The 22,608-nt window shown below is 44.2% G+C and overlaps 1 protein-coding gene across 1 annotated transcript in view; it reads right to left on the reverse strand.

Annotated features, from left to right (window-relative positions):
* Positions 1-22,608, reverse strand: part of LOC126474865 (rap guanine nucleotide exchange factor 4) — a 429,508-nt gene that overhangs the window by 202,040 nt on the left and 204,860 nt on the right. Inside the window, exon 3 of the mRNA XM_050102345.1 lies at positions 13,815-13,930. Within this exon, the coding sequence (XP_049958302.1) occupies positions 13,815-13,930 (116 nt within the window). The remainder of the gene's footprint in view (positions 1-13,814; positions 13,931-22,608) is intronic.

A 22,608-nucleotide genomic window follows, 5' to 3' on the forward strand; every position in this document is an offset into this window, starting at 1 on the left:
CGTAACTGACGTTCCCCCAAAGGTGACTGATTAAAATATATATACAGGGTGAGGCAGTTAACTCATAACACCCCTTGTATCTCCCCAACCGTAATAGATACAAAGATGCCATTTGGACAGTGAATTGCAGGGACAGGGGCTACTTGAATACATCACATTTCATATTTTGTGCTATTTTTAATTACAGAGATATGAGGCCATCTTTGTATTTTTTTTAATGGAACCCTATGTTAAATTTTGGCATAACATGATGGGCTTAAAAAGGTGGTTTCAAATATGTGTATATCATAATATTTAGGCGAATAGTTTTTGAGACACATATGGTCTCGTATTGTGTTCGTCCTTTGAAGCGGCGTTGTCCAATGAGACCTTTGTCCACTGAGAAACTTAACACGGGAAGGCGTTGTTTTCCTGCTTCTCGATAACGCCGCAAAGGGACGCACGAGGTAGCTGGAGAGAAGTGTATAAATGTGGTGCTGGGGTAATGAGACATCGTGTTTCTGTCACAGTTTCATGGAGCAGACATGTACAGCAACGAAGAAAAGTTATATATGCTGCTAGTGTATGGTGAAAGCAGAAAAAATGCTGTTAGAGCAATAAATCGATGTGGAGAGCTGTATCCTGATTGTGACCGTCCTGCGCGTCAGCTTCTTGCACGTATTTGCAAGAAACTACTTGAATCGGGATCATGGAACGCCATACAGAGGACAATGCAGAAAACTGCAACTGGCGAGTTACATGAAGAGGGCGTTCTAACGTTGGCGCATAACGACCCTACTGTTTCGTCGCGACGTATTGCCTCAGAATGTGATATAAGCCAGAGAAGTGTTCTACGCATATTGCACCAGCATAGATTTCACCCGTTTCACTTCTCATTACATCAAGCATTCTCCCGTGTGGTATTTCGAACGGCGCCAGGAATTTTGCGGTTTGCTCTGCTGCGCCTACAAGAGGATCCAACATTTTTTCAACGGGTGCTTTTTACTGATGAAGCGACTTTCACCAACCACGGCAATATGAATTTGCATAATATGCATTACTGGTCAATAAAGAACCCTCATTGGTTTCGACAGGTACAGCATCAGCAACCGCGGAGTGTTAAAGTGTGGTGCGGCATAGTGGGAAATGTCAGTGTGGGGCTGTACGTCATTCCAGGTATACTTAATGGCAATAACTATGCACAGTTCCCTACTCCCATGAACCATGGACCTTGCCGTTGGTGGGGAGGCTTGCGTGCCTCAGCGATACAGATAGCCGTACCGTAGGTGCAACCACAACGGAGGGGTATCTGTTGAGAGGCCAGACAAACGTGTGGTTCCTGAAGAGAGGCCTTTTCAGTAGTTGCAGGGGCAACAGTCTGGATGATTGACTGATCTGGCTTTGTAACACTAACCAAAACGGCCTTGCTGTGCTGGTACTGCGAACGGCTGAAAGCAAGGGGAAACTACGGCCGTAATTTTTCCCGAGGGCATGCAGCTTTACTGTATGGTTAAAAGATGATGGCGTCCTCTTGGGTAAAACATTCCGTAGGTAAAATAGTCCCCCATTCGGATCTCCGGGCGGGGACTACTCGAGAGGATGTCGTTATCAGGAGAAAGAAAACTGGAGTTCTACGGATCGGAGAGTGGAATGTCTGATCCCTTAATCGGGCAGGTAGGTTAGAAAATTTAAAACGGGAAATGGATAGGTTGAAGTTAGATATAGTTGGAATTAGAGAAGTTCGGTGGCAGGAGGAACAAGACTTCTGGTCAGGTGACTACAGGTTTAAAAAAACACAAAATCAAATAGGGGTAATGCAGGAGTAGGTTTAATAATGAATAGGAAAACAGGAATGCGGGTAAGCTACTACAAACGGCATAGTCAACGCATTATTGTGGCCAAGATAGATACTATGCCCACGCCTACCACAGTAGTACAAGTTTTGCATCAAACCGGTCTCAAGACTGAAGACCACAACAACAACATGCACAGTTCATGCGAAACGTTCTGCCCATTTTGCTGGAAGAGGTACCACTAACTACGCGTCAGTGCATGTAGTTCCAACATGACGGCTGTCCTGCTCACTCGCCCCGTGTGGCGACAGAGCTGTTAAATGAAAAGTTCCCGGACTGTTGGATAGGATGACGTGCTCGAGTGAAGTGGCCAATCCGGTCTCCTGCTCTGACCCCCTTTTGATTTATTTTCTGTGGGGAGCAATCAAACTAAGTGTATGCAAAGATGTCAACTATGCCAGACGATATGAAGCAACGTATCATCGACGCGTGCGCTGATATCTCACGTGACAACCTCGCAGCCGTTCACAAATCACTCGAACCCGCGACTAAAAATGCGCATTGCAGCAGAGGGGAAGCATTTTGAGCACATGCTTCAGTAAAGTTTTGTATCATGTACAGTATTTACACTACTGGCCATTAAAATTGCTACACCACGAAGATGACGTGCTACAGATGCGAAATGTAACAGACAGGAAGACGATGCTGTGATATGCAAATGATTAGCTTTTCAGAGAATTCACACAAGGCTGGCGCCGGTGGCGACACCTACAACGTGCTGACATGAGGAGAGTTTCCAACCTATTTATCATACACAAACAGCAGTTGCCCGGCGTTGCCCGGTGAAACGTTATTGTGATGCCTCATGTAAGGAGGAGAAATGCGTACCATCACGTTTCCGACTTTGATAAAGGTCGGATTGTAGCCTTTCGCGATTGCGGTTTATGGTATCACGACATTGCTGCTCGCGTCGGTCGAGATCCAATGACTGTTAGCAGAATATGGAATCGGTGGGTTCAGGAGGGTAATACGGAACGCCGTGGTGAATCCCAACAGCCTCGTATCACTAGCAGTCGAGATGACAGGCATCTTATCCGCATGGCTGTAACATGTGATTACATTTGCACGCAGTTTGGGTGCATAGATCCTGAGACATCAGTACCCAGAACAACCACCTCTGGCCGTAATAACGGTCTTGATACGCCTGGGCATTGAGTCAAATAGAGCTTGGATGGCGTGTACAGGTACAGCTGCCCATGCAACTTCAACACGATACCACAGTTCATCAAGAGTAGTGACTGGCGCATTGTGACGAGCCAGTTGCTCGGCCACCATTGACCAGACATTTTCCATTGGTGAGAGATCTGGAGAATGAGCTGGCCAGGGCAGCAGTCGAACATTTTCTGTATCGAGAAAGGCTCGTACAGGACCTGAAACATGCGGTCGTGCATTATCCTGCTGAAATGTAGGGTTTCGCAGGGATCGAATGAAGGGTAGAGCCACGGGTCGTAACACATCTGAAATGTAACATCCACTGTTCAAAGTGCCATCAATGCGAACAAGAGGTGACCGAGACGTGTAAGCAATGGCACCACATACCATCACGCCAGGTGATACGCTAGCATGGCGATGACGAATGCACGCTTCCAACGTGAGTTCACCGCGATGTCGCCAAATACGGATGCGACCATCATGATGCAGTAAACAGAAACTGGATTCATCCGAAAAAATGACGTTTTGCCATTCGTGCACCCAGGTTCGTCGTTGAGTGCACCATCGCAGGCGCTCCTGTCTGTGATCCAGCGTCAAGGGTAACCGCAGCCATGGTCTCCGAGCTGATAGTCCATGCAGCTGCAAACGTCGTCGAACTGTTCGTGCAGATAGTTGCCTTGCAAATGTCCCCAACTGTTGACTCAGGGATCGGGACGTGGCTGCACGATCCGTTACAGCCATTCGGATAAGATGCCTGTCATCTCGACTGCTAGTGATACGAGGCCATTGGGATCCACCACGGCGTTCCGTATTACCATCCTGAAACCACCGATTCCATATTCTGCTAACAGTCATTGGATTTCGACCAACGCGAGCAGCAATGTCGCGATACGATAAACCGCAATCGCGATAGGCTACAATCCGTCCTTCATGAAGTCGAAAACGTGATGGTATGCATTTCTCCTCCTTACACGAGGCATCACAACAACGTTTCACCAGGCAACGCCGGTCAACTGCTGTTTGTGTATGATAAACCGGTTGGAAACGTTTCTCATGTCAGCACGTTATAGGTGTCTCCACCGGTGCCAACCTCGTATGAATGCTCTGAAAAGGTGATCATTTGCATATCACAGCATCTTCTTCCTGTCGGTTAAATTTCGCGTCAGTAGCACGTCTTCTTCGTGGTGAAGCAATTTTAATGGCCAGTAGTGTACCTATCTGCAAAGGTGGTGGATGATTTGTGTTTTGCACTGTAAAGTACCGTCGTGTGCAATGGCGTCCGAAACTGTAAAGCGGAGCCAGTAAGACGTCAGGTTTCAACCAATTGCAGCAAAGTGTTGGTTGGTTGGTTGGTTTGTGGGATTGAAGTGACCAGACTACTAGGGCCATCGGCCCCTGCAGCACAGTTTCCACAGCAGAAGATCGCCTTCGTGAGTTTATTTCTGCAAGTTGGGCTATTGTTCTGAGAGAACCCCTTTTTTTTTTATTTTAACCATCCAGCCTCTGTTCACTTCATTAGTTACCAGTCACATTTCTGATTTGCTGCATGCAACTGCTACGTGAGTCACAGGATGACTAGTACTTTTGCCCTCATGCTCGCTTGTTTTTGTATGGCCGGGCTAGCCTAAGGAACTGCGTTAAAGATCCTGATACGATATTGGAATTTTCAGGACCGATACCTTCCCAGTACCCATATCGGTAACAGATAAAAATTGTTGTGATTCTTGATTCAGGGTGTCTCACTTAACTCTGCCACCTCAAATATCTCTAACAATAGATATTCAAAAATGGTTTTCACCAGGGCTTAGGAAACCAAATACCATACGAAATTTTAAAACGTAAAGAAATACTATTTTCAACGCAGACTTGTGTATTTTTAAATGGACACCCCCTATTATTTCGTATTCAATCAACAGCATGAAAAATCACAAAAATAATGGCGTTGGTTGCACGGCAATACGTCAATTACATTCCGAGAAATTTCGAAGTGAAGTTGACGCTTGAAATAAATGAAGCGCACAGCTAGCGCACGTCCTGAGGCTCAAGCGTGCACCTCCTCTTCTTCTTCTTCTTCTTCTTCTTCTGTAGTGGTCAATACAAGGATTGGTTTGCAACAGCTACAATGGCAGCTTGTCTCCATTCTGTGCGTCTTTCAGCTTTTCTCTTCATTTATTTATAAGTGTTACATCCCACATCTTTAACGATTTGATCCATGTACCTCAGTCGTGGTCTTCCTCTTGGTCTTTTTCCCTCGACATAACCTTGCATGATTGTGTTCAGGAGTCCTTTATGTCTTAATAGATGGCCTGTAAATTGCACTCTTCTTTTAACAATGAAACTCCAGAAGCTTCTCTTCTCACCTGCTCTTTCAAGAACCACTTCGTTTGTGACCTTGTCGATACATTTTATTTTGAGCATGCGCCTATAGCAACACATTTCAAAAGAATTTAGCTTCTGCTCTTCCTCTGTCCCGAGAGTCAATGTTTCACACCCGTAGCATGCCGTACTCCACACATATGATTTCAAAAATGTTTTCCTGATTTCAAGGCTGATGCTCTTAGATCTTAAGATGTTTTTCTTCTTGTTAAAAGCAGCCTTTGCTTGAGCAATTCTACTTCTCACTTCTGCCTTTCTCCTTCCATCCCTGGTAATATTACTGCCCAGATAAGTAAATTTATCGACTTGTTCAAGCAGTTCATTGCCTACATGAACTTGGACTTTCACTTGATCTTTTTTGTCGCATGCCATTACTTTTGTTTTTGGTTTATTAATTCTCGTATTATATTCCTCCCCATAACTTTATCCATTCTATTCAGTAGGACTACAAGAAGCGTGCACCTCATGCTGCCGGTAATCGTGATGTGATTGACGTACTACGTCAGTGGAGTGTTAATGTATGGTGTGGTATTGTATGAAAACACATCATTGGCCCACATTTCATTGATGGCACTCCTAAAGGGGGAAAGTTTAGCCCCTTCTTGAGCTGTACCTTTCTTGAACCGGTCCACCTCTTATAACGGGTCAAATAAGGCGGTATCAGAATTGCGGGTGCCCTGCGAATCATGTTTATTGTTGCGAAATTACAACTAGAGGTACAATTAGTGGTAACACACTTGGTTTCACGTTTCTAAGCCTCGTAAGTTCTGAAATATGTGGTTTGTAAGAGATAGCAACGGCGTCACAGTTCCTGACGTAACGCATTGCATGTAGTACTGTGCTCAGAGCAGGGGTTGCCTGCACTGGCACCTGTATCCTGGTGTCAACATACCAATATAACAACGGCACGCTCAACCTTCAGTGTACAAGTGTCTCTTAATCTGGTCTGCTGAACTCCCATACTGTAACGTAATTCACATACGTTGCCACATTAAAACCTGTTTTCTTGTTGCTTGTTACATTTGCCGTCGATATGCCGGCCTTCAGTAATGAAGAAAAACTAGATACTATCTTAATTTATGGCGAATGTCACAGAAATGCAACACTGCTGTGACACTGTATGCTGAACGCTACCCATATCGGCGGTGTCCGTCAAGTTGAACCATTGGCAACATCTGCAAGACACTCACGGAAACAGGAAGCTGGACTCCCACAAAACGTCGACGTCAACGCCAGCGACTGGCAATGGAAACGAAATTGCTGTTCTGGCTGCTGTAGCACACAGTCCTCAGGTGGGTGTACGAGAAATGGCACGAGGTGTAGGAATAAGCCACAATAGTGCGTGCAGAACCTTGCATCGGCATCGGTTTCATCCGTTCCATATCTCACTGTACCAAGAACTGTACGGGAATGACTTTGAATCCAGCATTGCATTCTGTCGTTCTGCACTTCGGCAGTTGCAAGGTAATCCAGTATTCCTAAACAATACGTTGTTTACGGACGAGGCTTCATTTACAAATAGTGGTAATGTGAATCTGCGGAACATGCATTACTGGTCCCTGCAAAACCCACACAGGATTCGCCAAGTTGCTCATCAACGACAGTGGAGCGTCAATGTTTGGTGCGGTATCACTGCTAACTGTATTGTAGGTCCATATTTTTACCGTGGAACATTGAATGGACAGCATCATTTCTTCAACACACACTAGCGCTCCTCATGGAGGATCTAGGATTGGAAACTCGTCTGTCATTGTGGTTCCAACATGACGGATGTCCCGTATACAATGCAAACGTTGCCAGAGACGTTCTAGATGCGACATTTCCAAATAGATGGATGGGACGGGGAGGCACTGTGCGATGGCCAGCTCGGTCCCCCGACTCGGCGCCATTAAACTTCTTTCTCTGGGACGCAGTGAGAGTGTGTGTATCAAGTACCCCCAACGACAGTAGAGGATATGCAACATCGTATTACTGCACGGAGTTCGGCAATATCTGTAGAAACTCTACAATCTGCGCAACACTCTCTCGTTACCCGTCCGCAAACGTGTATTGATGCAAACAGAGGGCATTTCGAACATATGTTAAAGCGACATAGTTTCATTGCTCAAGATGTGGGCGTATTTTCGATTCTGGACGTAATGCACAACAATAAAGTTCCTGTGGGCGACAGGGCACTAGAAAATGTGTTTAGCAAAGTGAATTCAAGTGTGTTATCTCCAATTGTAGCTCCAGTTGTCATTTCGCTATAATAAACATACATTTACAATTTGAAAATCTTAACTTTGCGTTGGACGTGTTACTTGTTTATTTTTGTGGATTGTGCATACCTTCCCAGTGTAAGTGTCCCTGACACAGGCAGCGTGAGGGGCACGTTTGAGCCTCAGGACGTGCGCTAGCTGTGCGCTTCATTTATTTCAAGCGTCAACTTCGCTTCCCAATTTCTCTGGATGTAATTGACGTATTGCGGTGCAACCAACGCCACTATTTTTATGATTTTTTATGCTATTTAAAAAATTTAAATTTGTGGCAAGATCTTATGGGACCGCAAAAGGCTCTCTTCCAAGAAGACATTTTTCGTCCGAGCGTGCGCTTCTTCACTATTTCATCCCTCAAAGCTACCCATTCTTCTTCTACTGTATTTCTTTCCCCCATTCCTGTCAATTGTTCCCTTATGCTCTCCCTGAAACTCTGTACAACTTCTGGTTCTTTCAGTTTATCCAGGTCCCATCTCCTTCAATTCCCACCTTTTTGCAGTTTCTTCAGTTTTAATCTACAGAACATAACCAATTGATTGTGGTCAGAGTCCACATCTGCCCGTGGAAATGTCTTACAATTTAAAACCTGGTTCCTAAATCTCTGTCTTACCATTATATAATCTATCTGATACCTTTTAGTATCTCCAGGGTTCTTCCATGTATACAACCTTCTTTCACGATTCTTAAACCAAGTGTTAGGTATGATTATATTGTGCTCTGTGCAAAATTCTATCAGGCGGCTTCCTATTTCATTTCTTAGCCTCAATCCATATTAACGTACTACGTTTCCTTCTCTCCCTTTTCCTACACTCGAATTCCAGTCACCCCTGACTATTAAATTTTCGTCTCCCTTCACTATCTGAATAATTTCTTTTATTTCATCATACATTTCTTCAATTTCTTCGTCATCTGCAGAGCTAGTTGGCATATAAACTTGTACTACTGTAGTAGGTGTGGGCTTCGTATCTATCTTGGCCACAATAATGCGTTCACTAAGCTGTTTGTGGTAGCTTACCCGCATTCCTATTTTCCTATTCATTATTAAACCTACTCCTGCTTTACCCCTATTTGATTTTGTGTTTATAACCCTGTAGTCACCTGACCAGAAGTCTTGTTCCTCCTGCCACCGAACTTTACTAATTCCCACTATATCTAACTTCCCTTTTCAAATTTTCTAACCTACCTGCCCGATTAAGGGATCTGATATTCCACGCTCCGATCCGTAGAACTCCAGTTGTCTTTCTCCTGATAACGACGTCCTCTTGAGTAGTCCCCGCCCGGAGATCCGAATGGGTGACTATTTTGCCTCCGGAATATTTTACCCAAGATGACGCCATCATCATTTAATCATACAGTAAAGATGCATGCCCTCGGGAAAAATTACGGCTGTAGCTTCCCCTTGCTTTCAGCCGTTCGCAGTACCAGCACAGCAAGGCCGTTTTGGTTATTGTTACAAGGCCAGATCAGTCAATCATCCAGACTGTTGTCCCTGCAACTACTGAAAAGGCTGCTGCCCCTCTTCAGGAACCACACGTTTGCCTGGCCTCTCAACAGATACCCCTCCGTTGTGGTTGCACCTACGGTACGGCTATCTGTATCGCTGAGGCACACAAGCCTCCCCACCAACGGCAAAGTCCACGGTTCATGGGGAGGGGGGATACTGATGTACGAAGATGTATTTCGCACCAATATAGTTCGAAATCGGTTGACAGATCAGGGACTGTACTTTAGCAACCAACATCACCTGAGCTTAATACTCTGGATTTTTCTATGTGGGGTTATGTCAAAAATGGAATGGACAGCGCAACTCCCGTTTATACGGTTTAAAAACCTGTAGCGACAAATTTTACGTTATTGTCAACATTTACGACATGACCTGGGGGGTGTCTGCCAAACTGGTAACTCACTCAAGAGCCGAGTGGGTATTTCATCCACATGGAGAATCTCCTTTAACAGGTACGAGTGTAATGTAAATTGTGCCATGTAAAGTGCTGAAGAAGTATTTTTTGTTAAAGTAGGTCATTGGTGAATTGTGAGCCTTACTAGAGGCGAACTTCATCGCAATGTTTACATTTCAAAAACATTTGTACCAACTAGAAAAATATTTCGCATTGAAGCCAGTGGCGCCTGGTAACTGTACATTAGGGATTATCATAAGAACTTCATTTTCGGATCCTTGTTTACCGGAACGCTTTTGCATCTATTATCGTATATTTTCATCCGTGTCAGTTTTTACTATTAAGACTGTGTACTTCTTATTAACTCAGAGCTATAATGGAGATAATAGGCCACTTATTCAGAAAGTGTCAAATATTCATCTCACAAGCGAGATCTGTTCACGCTCAATAAGTGGTTCCTGCTCCACTCACAACAAAGCTCTTTGCGACCATATGAAGATAGTATCTGTTCCCGAAAGAACAGATACCATTGATGACCGTGCAGCTTCTCTAGAGTGAAATGATAATTAAATCGAAACCCTTAGCTGCCGACAGGTGGTGTTGATACAGCTAAAAAGGCTACCCGGCCATTGACCTCTTGTGCGAATGTGCACGCTTTGTCCGAACTCTTACGGGACTCGTCAGCTTAGTCTGGCGCGAGTAATGAGTGAATGGGCAAATATCTAATAGGAAACACTACGAATGTAGGTTGTGGACAGTTGGGAATGTGGGTCTCACGGGAAGCGTGCAAGGGATAAGTCCCTTCAGTCGCACTATCCTCTATACTCTCGGTGGCTGAGATGGATAGAGCGTCTGCCATATAAGCAGGAGATCCCGGGTTCGAGTCCCGGTTGGGGCGCACATTTTCAGCTGTCCCCATTGATGTGTATCAGCAACACCTGTCGGCAGCTAAGGGTTTCGATTTAATTATCATCTCTTTGTGACCTTTGGATCTGTAAGGGTCAGTCAAATGAATACCAAATACACGCCACAACGTTACCATGGAAGATTCCATTCAACAGTAATTACCACACGGATTAAGGCATTTATCCCACAGGAAGACGTGATGATCAAATCCTGCTTCGTAGATTACGGCCGGCCGCTGACAGATCCAGAATTGCACTGACCCCTGCACTTTCTCCTCAGACCGAAACCGAGCTCCACTCATGTCTTTCTTCAGGTCCTCAAAGATGTGAAAATCATATGGTGGAAGATCCGGGCTGTACTGAGGATGTTGCACTGGTTTCCTACCAAATCGCTGAAGCGTAGGTTTCGTCTGAGTCGCACTGCTACAGGATGATTCCGTCCGGCAGCATTCCGACAGCCCGAGGGCAAACAGCAAAGCCATCAGTGGAAACACCCCACATTTTCCCTGCGAAAGAAATTTAGAGCTATTCACCCAAGTTCCGGTGAGATGATGAGGTGTTCCGTCGACTGCAGGGACACACTGCTCGTGTTCACCAAGAGTGGAACCACAATCACTGCACAAACGCTATGAAGACACTTTGCAGAAATTGTGAAGCGCTATCAAGTCAAAACACCCAGGAAAGCTGTCGGACAGAATCATCCCTTTGCACGAAACGCCCGCCTTCACACTGCCAATCGGATGAAGGCTTGTAACACCATAGCTCTAATGATGTACGGGTTTATTTTGCCTTTTGTTTTGGTTTAACGTTATAACATTGAGTATCTGTAAAGGTTGTTGGATTGAATCGATAACAAAAAAATTTATACTCCTTTCTTTGTAAAAACTTTGATGTCATAGTTTGATTCTATGCAATGTAGTATATCTGTCATTTAAATTCTTTGTCTCAATTGAAGGGAGACAAAACTTACTGTATACATTTGGAATTTGGGTGAATAATTTTTTGTAGAAATACTAATATGTGCAAATGTTCTGTTTCATTTAAAATGTTTTTTTTTTTACTGTTATGTAAACTGATGACCTTCACTTAGGCTTCTTAGTTTGTATGTAAAAGGTGCAGAGGTTCCCCTCGGGAACGGAACTGTGTAGCCCGCGCAAATTGTGGTTAGCCTAGGTAGAATAGGTGGAACGGGAGTCAGTCGGGGACGAGCTACCAAACTAGGCACTGCCCATGTAAAAGTTGTATATTGTGCTGGTTCCGAGAGAGACTTTTCCTGCCGCTTGGCAATGCCTCGGATGGTATCTATCATCGCCACCAAGAAATGACAGAGTCCAGCAATTATACCTGCAAATCCACCTACCAACACGCAGTTGCCACCACATTGCGCAATCACTGTAATGGAGCACTATAGTAACGTACAGTGAAGGATCAGCTCATTGGGTGTTTTAGTGTGCACAAATATAAGGTAACTTATAACTGGATTTATGTACCTATCTTGATTTTTTCCCTGTCACACCACCTCTCAGGTTCCTCTCCATTTGAACTATGATTACCGAGTGTCCTAGTTTGTGGAAAAAATGAAAGCCTCAAAGCCAAATAGTTAATTAAATAATGTTGTTTGATCTTTGGTAAGAAGGGAGTATTCAGATTTACTGTGGATTTAGTGAAATTGTGGGAGGTAGTAAATATAGTTTTGTGAAAGGCTCCCAGTGATGGAAACAGTCCAATTTAAAGTTTTGTGGAGTTTCAAAGTCACCTATTTAATCATTTACTTGAAAGTAGAAGACTGTGGTAATAAAGACAATTTGCTCTTCCTTTCAAAGATTAAAAGTTCTTGAAACTGAGGCTTATAAAGTTTTGCTTAGTTAATTATCATAGTGCTCCCTGTAGCAAATTTTAATAGGCGAGTCAGTTCCTTGCAAATTTGTCAACATTGTGTCTCAGCGTACTAAAAGTGGAAAACTGCAATAGTGGAAAGTTATATATTCACGCTTGCTAAGTACTTGTTTCTTTTGTGTAACAAAAGTGCATATTAATGTTGTAACAGGATCCACAGTTTGCCTATTGTGCTCATACTGCATAATGATTAATAGGACAACTATCTATGAAAACAGTAACTTCTTTATTTTTTAAAAAAGTAATCTGTTAGTGGATTCCATTTAACTTTCACTCTAAATAGAAAGGTGTTATAAAGCTTATTCAGTTTGAATAACCCTGAAAGTAATAGTGTGTTCCGTTATCTGTTATATTTTTGCAAATAGTTTGTGCTGCTCTAGTTGTTAGTTCCAATCTTAACGTTGACATATGCAGGTGTCAAGAGTTCATTGCACTCGCGTGTGGTAAAGTATAGGTTGCGTCTGTCCGTTTAAGTTACTAATAACTAGATTCTTGAACAATAATTTTAATCATTCTCTTGCCTAATTAGGCTGGCGACCGTTTTATTTATCCTGTAAACAGTGTGGGTAGGTTAAATATTATTTATTGCTGTTTAAATATTTACGTATTTCTGACTTTCGCTCCCTATACGCCACCTCCGCTAGGTATTTCACGGTCAACGTAACGACATTCCTCTCAGAGGGTAACACTGCTGTGTTGCTTTATACCACAATTACTTTAGCAAAATAGTTCCATTTTACAAACTGCCTCCAACTAAGGTTATGGTGTAGCAGTAGCGTACGGTAGTGTTATACGTGGCTTTTCCGTGACATGACTATTTGTTCTGTTGGGGCATAGTACGTAATAAGCCAAATTTGGTATTTGATTACATAAGCTACGTAAACGCAGTTGCAGTGTTATAGGCTACTCTTCAGTGATCTGGTTCACCACGTGATTTTCACATCTTTCGCGCTCTGGAGAAAGATATGCGTAAGTGTCACTTTCAATTGTACGAGGAAGTGCAAGAGACTGCGTTTTACGAAATAGAAATTGATCGTCTCCTCTCCAATTGAGATAAAGGTCTTAACGCGTGTGGTGATTACTTTCTAGGGGAACCATTCCATGGTCCCGTTGTGTCTAGTGTTCGGTTTTGATTTGACTGCCCTCATATTAGACAATGCATATAAGGCATTTCTACGTCATGTCTCAAGTAGGTGTTAATTTTTCACTAGTGAATTACCAGGTGAACTGGGCTGAACATATACGACGATATAATAGCACGAATTTTCCATATTCGGTCTGCTCTATTCCTCAGCAACTGTGGTGAACAATGTCTTGTGTCAGGTTCATCAGGTATGATCTTGTGTTCGGGGGAATTTTGTAGTTATCCAATACGAGTACGGACAATTCATCTCATGCACTCGACTGGAGAAGTTAGGGGGACATATAAATCAGAGGCCTGGAAGTTCTGTAGGTGGTGCATAAGTTATGGGATAGAATGCGCTTCGGCTGCAGACTTACCTCTGTGATGGGGCCGCTGGCGTTGGGAGCAGGAGGGCTCTGGGGGCGGCGGGAGGCGGCCGGGGGCGGCGACTGCGGCTGCGGGGGCGGCGTCTTGCTGATGCCCGGCCCGAACCCTGCCGGCACACCACACGCGTACTCAGCCTCAAGTACACTGCACACAAGTATCTCAGTCACGAAGACATAAAACTTCTCTTTTCAGCAGAGATAAACTCCACCCATTAGCATATTCGCAACTTACAGGTTGTCCCTGGAGGAATGGCCAATATTCAGTGAAACGACAGGAACGATCATGTGAACGCAAAAAAAATTTCATATGGACATATTGCCCTATTCATAATCTCCAGAGATAGAGAACATTTAATTTTTTTCAGTCATCAATCTTTCGACTGGTTTGATAAGACGCACTAAGAATTCCTCCCCTGAGCCACCCTCTTCATCTCAGATTAGCACTTGCAACCTATGTCCTCACTTATTTGCGGGGTGTACTCCAATCTCCGTCTTCCTCTAAGTTTTTACACTCTACAGCTACCTCTAGTGTTGTTGTTCGCTCTTGGCTCTTGTACCTATTGTATATTACCAGTATTTCCATTTATCTTACCTCTTTTTTTCTCAGAATCTCTAACATTTCGCATCATTTGACACTGTCGAACGCTTTTCCTAAATAGAAAAATCCTATAAACAATTCTTGATTTTTCTTCAGTCGTGTTTCCGTTATCAATTGCAACGTGAGAACTGCCTTTGTGATGTCTTTCCCTCTCCGAAAATCAAGCTGATCCTCACCGAACACATCCTCAATTTTCTTTTTCATTCTTCTGTACATTATTTTTGTCAGCAACTTGGATGCATGAGATGTTCAGCTGATTTGGCAATAACTCTCACACTTTTCAGTTATTGTAATCTTCGGAATTGTGAGGATGATGTTTTCCCGAAAGTCAGATGGCATATCTCCAGACTCATACATTCTACAGACCAACGTGAATAGTCGTTCTGTTGCCAATTCCCTCAATGCTTTTAGTGATTCTGATACAATGTTCTCTATCTCTTCTGTTCAAAAATGGTTCAAATGTCTCTGGGCACTATGGGACTTAATATCTGAGGTCATCAGTCCCCTAGACTTAAAGCTACTTAAACCTAACTAAGCTAGGGACAGCACACACATCCATGTCCGAGGCAGGATTCGTACCTGCGACCGTATCAGCAGCATGCAAGTTTATCCTAAGTAACGTCGGAGCAATGTGCCAAGTTCGACCGACTCAATCACGGAAGAACTGTTGTGAAATCCGATAAGGCCCATAGAACGATTGTTTATCTTTCCAACCAAGAACTGGACGACGGGTCTATATCAGTGCTGAGTAAAGGCCACAACTTTTCTCCAGCTCCACGACGTCTGCCAATATTGAATATAATTAGTGGAATAGAGCAGTGCATTAGGAATCTTTCGCACGATGCGGCTGAGAACGTTAGGCTAACTACCAGCCATATCCTGGCGAAAGCTAAGCCACCAAAATCTAATATTAGCCAGGAGGAACGACGTTGCTGACGGTTATTACATGAGAATGAAGACTTGGTTGTCCTGCCAGCTGACAAAGGGAATGCCACCGTCCTTCTGAGCTCTGCAGACTACCACGTCAAGATGCTACATTTAATAAGAGACGCCACGTACCGCAAGCTTAGCTGTAATCCCACACAGGCCATTGTCAGAAAGACAGGGAAGTTATTAAAGGATCATGGTTTACCAGATGAAGTGGTGAAGAATTTAACGCCTCGTGCCGCCAGACCTCTCAGGCTTTATGGATTACCAAAGAATGTGTTCCTCAGAGGCCCATTGTTAGTGCAATCAGATCGCCCACCTACAGACTTGCTAAACATTTGGCAGGATTATTAGCACCAAAATTGGGACATTGTGAACACCATCTTGTCAACTCGCAGAAATTTGTTGAGACACTCAAGATGATGAAAACAGGCCCAAACGACCTAATGGTTACCCTGGACGTTGTGTCACTTTTTACGAGGGTGCCAATACAAGATACGCTGGATCTTTTGGCCCAACATTTTCCATCTGGAATCATTAAGTTGTTCCATCACGTCCTAACGACAACGTACTTTTGTACTGCGATGAATATTATGAGATGACGGACGGCACAGCCATGGGATCACCACTGTCTCTAGCAGTCGCAAATTCCTTCATGGAGCACTTTGAATGGTTCAAATGGCTCTGAGCACTATGGGACTCAACTGCTGAGGTCATTAGTCCCCTAGAACTTAGAACTAGTTAAACCTAACTAACCTAAGGACATCACAAACATCCATGCCCCAGGCAGGATTCGAACCTGCGACCATAGCGGTCTTGCGGTTCCAGACTGCAGCGCCTTTAACCGCACGGCCACTTCGGCCGGCGGAGCACTTTGAGGAACAGGCTCTGCAAACTGCGACATTACGGCCGTCTTGCTTTCTACGATACATTGATGACACTTTCCTGATATGGCCTCATGGTGAAGATACACTACAGCAGTTCGTCGATCACATAAATGGTGTCCATCCCAACATTAAATTTACTGTTGAGACGAAGAAGTTCGGCAAGCTACCATTAACGCATTGACATATCTATTAAGTTTCGCTGCCATACGATAATCACAGTCCACACTGAACCTGAGTGGCTGCACTCGAATCGTGTGTAACCACCAGGTATAATTAGAGTGCATCGTAAGACACTAGACTCCGTCACTCATTCCCGCTGAAAAAGATACCTTAACAGGAATATGATGACTGTACCTCAAATTTAAATGAATAAATATAGACTTTTCTTCCCACTTGTTGTTGGGCGTCGGTCATCGGCCTATAACCTGCAGAATACCTAATAAGAATTCCTTTTGCATACCCTACGTAGACTCGCATAGTTATCTCATCAGGCTGACGCCTTTCCTCTGTTGTGGGATTGTAGTTGGTTTTATACCCCGTGGTAACTAACACTGGTGATCCGAAACGTTGTGACCAAAACCAACCGCGGGACTGAATACCACTTGGGGGCGTTATGCGTCGTCCTGCAAGACGGAACTGTTGCGAATGCTGCGCCGCGACCGTGTGAAACAACCACAGAGTCGCCAACGGTTGATTCGTCCTACTTGAGCGCGCTCGCGCAGGGCATCGAGAGACGTGCGATGCGTCGAAGCGAACGAGATCAGTGGGTTTCATGTTTTCGCTCGAATTCGACCGGTTCGCGGTCTGTTTTTTAACTTACAATGTCTGAAATTGTGATCAGTTCTGTTCAAGTATATTGTGTGTTCTGGGACAAGAGAAATAAAAATTATAACAATCGATTAATATCGTATTGTGAATGCGAGCATGCCGTCAAAACAACTGCTACTACATATAAATATACACATTTATTAATCACAATATTTTACAATTTTTGTATATGGTTCTGTTCCAATTACTGTTCAAATTTTTCCTCATTGGCACGGTTGCTTGTAATGAAGCATTACATTTCCTTTTGGTGTACTTCCCTATGTTTATTGGGTAACTACAATCTCAGCCACATTTATTGATTCTAGACCACAGATGGTGTGTAATGAAGTTATATCTTTCTCAGAATGTACTGCATTTTCTATACTTGGTTCGGTAAGTTTACGCAAAATTCTAAATTTAGTTGCTATAGAACCAAAAGGACGTTCTACCATTCTCGCCCAAGATAACCGATGGTTGTATCTGCTATCTTTAGCGTCACATACAGCCTTTGTTCTTCCTGGAAAATACCTAATTCAGCATTCATTCAGTGTAAGCCCAGTATCCTCTCGGAAAACACATCGAGGTGACAAAAGTCATGGGATGCTTCCTAATATCGCGTCGGACTATTTGGCCGGTGTAGTGCAGCAGCCCAACTTGCCATGCCTTCAGTAAGTCGTTGAAAGTCCCCTGCCGAAATATAGAGCCACATACCCGTCCATAATTGCGAAAGTGTTGCCAGTGCAGAATTTTGTGCACGAACTGACCTCTCCCTTACATCCCATTAATGTTCGATGGGACTCATGTCGGGCAATCTGGGTGGCCACATCGTTCGCTCCAATCGTCCAAAATGTTCTTCAAATCAATCGCGAACAACTGTGGTCCGATGACATGGTGCATTGTCATCCATAAAAATTCCATCATTGTTTGGGAACATGAAGTTCACGAATGGTTGCAAACGGTCTCCAAGTAGGCAAACTTATTTTCTGTCAGTGGTCGGTTCAGTTGGACCTGAACACTCAGTTCATTCCATGTAAACATAGCAAAACACCGTTATGAAACTATAACCAGCTTTCACAATGCCTTTTTGACAACTTGGGTCCACAGCTTTGTTGGGTCTGCGCCACGCTCGAACCCTACTATCAATTCTCAACTCTTACCGTCTGAAATCGTGACTCATCTGACCAGACCATGGTTTCCAGTTGTCTAGGCATCTACCGATATGATCTCAAGTCCAAGATAGGCGTTGCAGGCGATATCGTTCTGTTAGCAAAAGCACTCGCGTCTGTCGTCTGCTGTCATAGCAAATTACCACCAAATTTTGCCGCACTGTCCTAACGGGTAGGTTCGTCGTACGTCCCACATTGATTTGTGCGGTTATTTCTGCCAGTATTGCCTGTCTTTTGGCACTGACAACTATGCAAACGCCGCTGCTTTCAGTCGATAAGTGAAAGCCGTCGGCCACTGTGCTGAAATTTGGTATTCTCGCCACACTCTTGCCACTCTGGATCTCGGACTATTGAATTCCCAAATGGAATTCCGAAATGGAATGTACTACGTGTCTAGCTCCAACTACCATTCCGCATTCAAAGACTTAATTCCCGTCGTACAGCCATAATCACATCGGAACATTATCACATGAACGACCTGAATACAAATGACAGTCCCGCCAATGCGCTGCCATCTTATACCTTATGTGAGCGATACTACCGCCATTTGCGTGTGCGAGTATCGCTATCCCCACGAGTTTTTCCACCCCCTGTGTATGGATACTTGATAGTGGATCCTTGCAGAAAATCTTCTTTAGGTATTTTTTAGCGTTGTCATTTCTATTGCATGTCGAAAGTGACAGTCATTATAAACACTTGCGTCGTTCTCTTAGTCGGAGAAGACTACATTCTCAATAAAAACCTAATATTTGCATCACTGACAATTAATAATCCAATAATTAGTAGCATGTGTAGCAATAATACATTGAACCACTCCAACTGGGTTTTTTAACGTGAATGCATTTCCAATCGGTAGTTCAAAGACATTTAGGGGAATGCCATCTGTCGCAAAAATATGGTGCTGTTTTCTTGCAGTAATTTTTTGTTGGTTCGGGAACTGGTTTTGTTAACAATTTCATTCATTCAGCTTTACAATCTTCAATGACTGTCGAAATAGCCGTTTTTTGAAACTGAAAGGAAAAGCAATTTGGCAGAACTAAATTAGTTGAATTTCAGTGCCGAAGAGGTTTTATAAAGTTCATGATATAATCCGATGTTGTAGGTAATAGCTGAACATACTTGTCGAATAGCAGAAGTTGAAATTTCAATTTTTCATATAGATTGTGGAATTATTCTTGTATATGCATTTCCAAGTACATACACTCCTGGAAATGGAAAAAAGAACACATTGACACCGGTGTGTCAGACCCACCATACTTGCTCCGGACACTGCGAGAGGGCTGTACAAGCAATGACCACACGCACGGCACAGCGGACACACCAGGAACCGCGGTGTTGGCCGTCGAATGGCGCTAGCTGCGCAGCATTTGTGCACCGCCGCCGTCAGTGTCAGCCAGTTTGCCGTGGCATACGGAGCTCCATCGCAGTCTTTAACACTGGTAGCATGCCGCGACAGTGTGGACGTGAACCGTATGTGCAGTTGACGGACTTTGAACGAGGGCGTATAGTGGGCATGCGGGAGGCTGGGTGGACGTACCGCCGAATTGCTCAACACGTGGGGCGTGAGGTCTCCACAGTACATCGATGTTGTCGCCAGTGGTCGGCGGAAGGTGCACGTGCCCGTCGACCTGGGACCGGACCGCAGCGACGCACGGATGCACGCCAAGACCGTAGGATCCTACGCAGTGCCGTAGGGGACCGCACCGCCACTTCCCAGCAAATTAGGGACACTGTTGCTCCTGGGGTATCGGCGAGGACCATTCGCAACCGCCTCCATGAAGCTGGGCTACGGTCCCGCACACCGTTAGGCCGTCTTCCGCTCGCGCCCCAACATCGTGCAGCCCGCCTCCAGTGGTGTCGCGACAGGCGTGAATGGAGGGACGAATGGAGACGTGTCGTCTTCAGCGATGAGAGTCGCTTCTGCCTTGGTGCCAATGATGGTCGTATGCGTGTTTGGCGCCGTGCAGGTGAGCGCCACAATCAGGACTGCATACGACCGAATCACACAGGGCCAACACCCGGCATCATGGTGTGGGGAGCGATCTCCTACACTGGCCGTACACCACTGGTGATCGTCGAGGGGACACTGAATAGTGCACGGTACATCCAAACCGTCATCGAACCCATCGTTCTACCATTCCTAGACCGGCAAGGGAACTTGCTGTTCCAACAGGACAATGCACGTCCGCATGTATCCCGTGCCACCCAACGTGCTCTAGAAGGTGTAAGTCAACTACCCTGGCCAGCAAGATCTCCGGATCTGTCCCCCATTGAGCATGTTTGGGACTGGATGAAGCGTCGGCTCACGCGGTCTGCACGTCCAGCACGAACGCTGGTCCAACTGAGGCGCCAGGTGGAAATGGCATGGCAAGCCGTTCCACAGGACTACATCCAGCATCTCTACGATCGTCTCCATGGGAGAATAGCAGCCTGCATTGCTGCGAAAGGTGGATATACACTGTACTAGTGCCGACATTGTGCATGCTCTGTTGCCTGTGTCTATGTGCCTGTGGTTCTGTCAGTGTGATCATGTGATGTATCTGACCCCAGGAATGTGTCAATAAAGTTTCCCCTTCCTGTGACAATGAATTCACGGTGTTCTTATTTCAATTTCCAGGAGTATATTATTAGCTTCATTTCATTGTCGTAGATATAGTTTCTTCAGTGTCTGCTACTTAAGATGTGAGTTTTTATTAAAAATGTCTTCCACCTGTGCTGACTGGGCGGGTATTCTGATGGCAGAATAACGCGTCTAGTTTCACAAACTGTTCACGACTGCTGGGAACTTGCACGTGTCGTGCGTAGGCAGCATGCTCGGCTCCAGTGCGCTCAAATAAAATATTTCAGCTTTTATTCACTGCATAGTGTGGTGAGATACGGCTTTCGTTTCAACTGGGAACGAGAATCTCGGAATCGGTGAAGCTGGTCGGCTATTCACATTCTGCTGTTGGCATCTATGGAAAGTAGTTGAAGGACAGTGTGTGAGGTAACGGACGAGTTGTGGCGCCCTGAAAATACTCTAAGTTCGGAGTAGGCGTAGCTGCACGGGCCACTCGGCAAGCCGGGACTAGTTGGTAACCGCGTGGTGCCGAACATTAGCCGGAGCAAGAGGGGTAGCCCCAGTGCGTGGTTCAGGCTGACCGCGTGGCTGGGAATTCGATGTTGACACTGTGTCGAGGGCTGTACTTTGTGTCGATGGAGGAGATTTGTATGCCGGGAGTGCCAAAGATGGTTGACTTTGTGAAACCATAATGGCTGACATTTCACAGTTCTTGTAGAAATTAATAATAGTCAGAGGAGTCATGCTACCTTAAAAAGAAAAATGTACATTATCATTATTTGCACAATGATTCTGATGGTGTAATCAGATTTTGAACATCTTCATTAGTTTAAAGTTTAGTATCTGACTGTAAATTATACAAGTAACACCCAGTAACGAGTGTCCAAAATGTAAATAGTTCATCCGATTTTGTCGCTCGACGTGTCTTTAGAAAGCTATTAGTGTAAACCTAAATTGGTATGAATTACAGGCATGTAACTTGAATAGTACACGAGTTATTTGAGGTCGAAATGGTCAATTACTATTGATCGTGTCAGGTCGTAAGTGCTACACAGTTACAAAAAAAAAAAAAAAAAAAAAAAAAAAAAAAAAAAAAAAAAAAAAAAAAAAAAAAAAACGGTAGCAGCATGCTTATAAATATCTTCTACGGATCGGAGCGTGGAATGTCGGATCCCTTAATCGGGCAGGTAGGTTAGAAAATTTAAAAAGGGAATTAAATATATGTTCCTAAAGCTGGACCATAACACGCTCTAATACACATTATTAAATAAATAAACAAATTAAATAAACATATATCAAAGGAATGTAAACAAAAGTAGGCCAATAGCCTAATGTCTCTGTGCTTTGTATAACACAATAAATATTTGGCCAATTTCTTCATAAATAGTATATATCGGATATAAACAAAGACATAGACGAATAAATATATTTATAAGCACGCTTACGCTCTCCCTGGAACTCTGTATAACCTCTGCTTCTTTCAGTTTATCCAGGTCCCATCTCCCCACCTTTTTGCAGTTTCTTCAGTTTTAATCTACAGTTGATAACCAATAGATTGTGGTCAGATAATCCCCCATTCGGATCTTCGGGCGGGGACTACTCAGGAGGACGTTGTTATCAGGAGATATAGGTTAAAGTTAGATATAGTGGGAATTAGTGAAGTTCGGTGGCAAGAGGAACAAGACTTTTCATCAGGTGAACACAGGGTAATAAATACAAAATCAAATTGGGGTAATGCAGGAGTAGGTTTAATAACGAATAAAAAAAATAGGAGTGCAGGTAAGTTACTACAAACAGCACTGTGAATGCATTATTGTGGCCAAGATGGACACGAAGCCCA

The sequence above is a fragment of the Schistocerca serialis genome, chromosome 4 (assembly GCF_023864345.2).
Source record: "Schistocerca serialis cubense isolate TAMUIC-IGC-003099 chromosome 4, iqSchSeri2.2, whole genome shotgun sequence".
Taxonomy (NCBI): Eukaryota; Metazoa; Arthropoda; class Insecta; order Orthoptera; family Acrididae; genus Schistocerca; species Schistocerca serialis.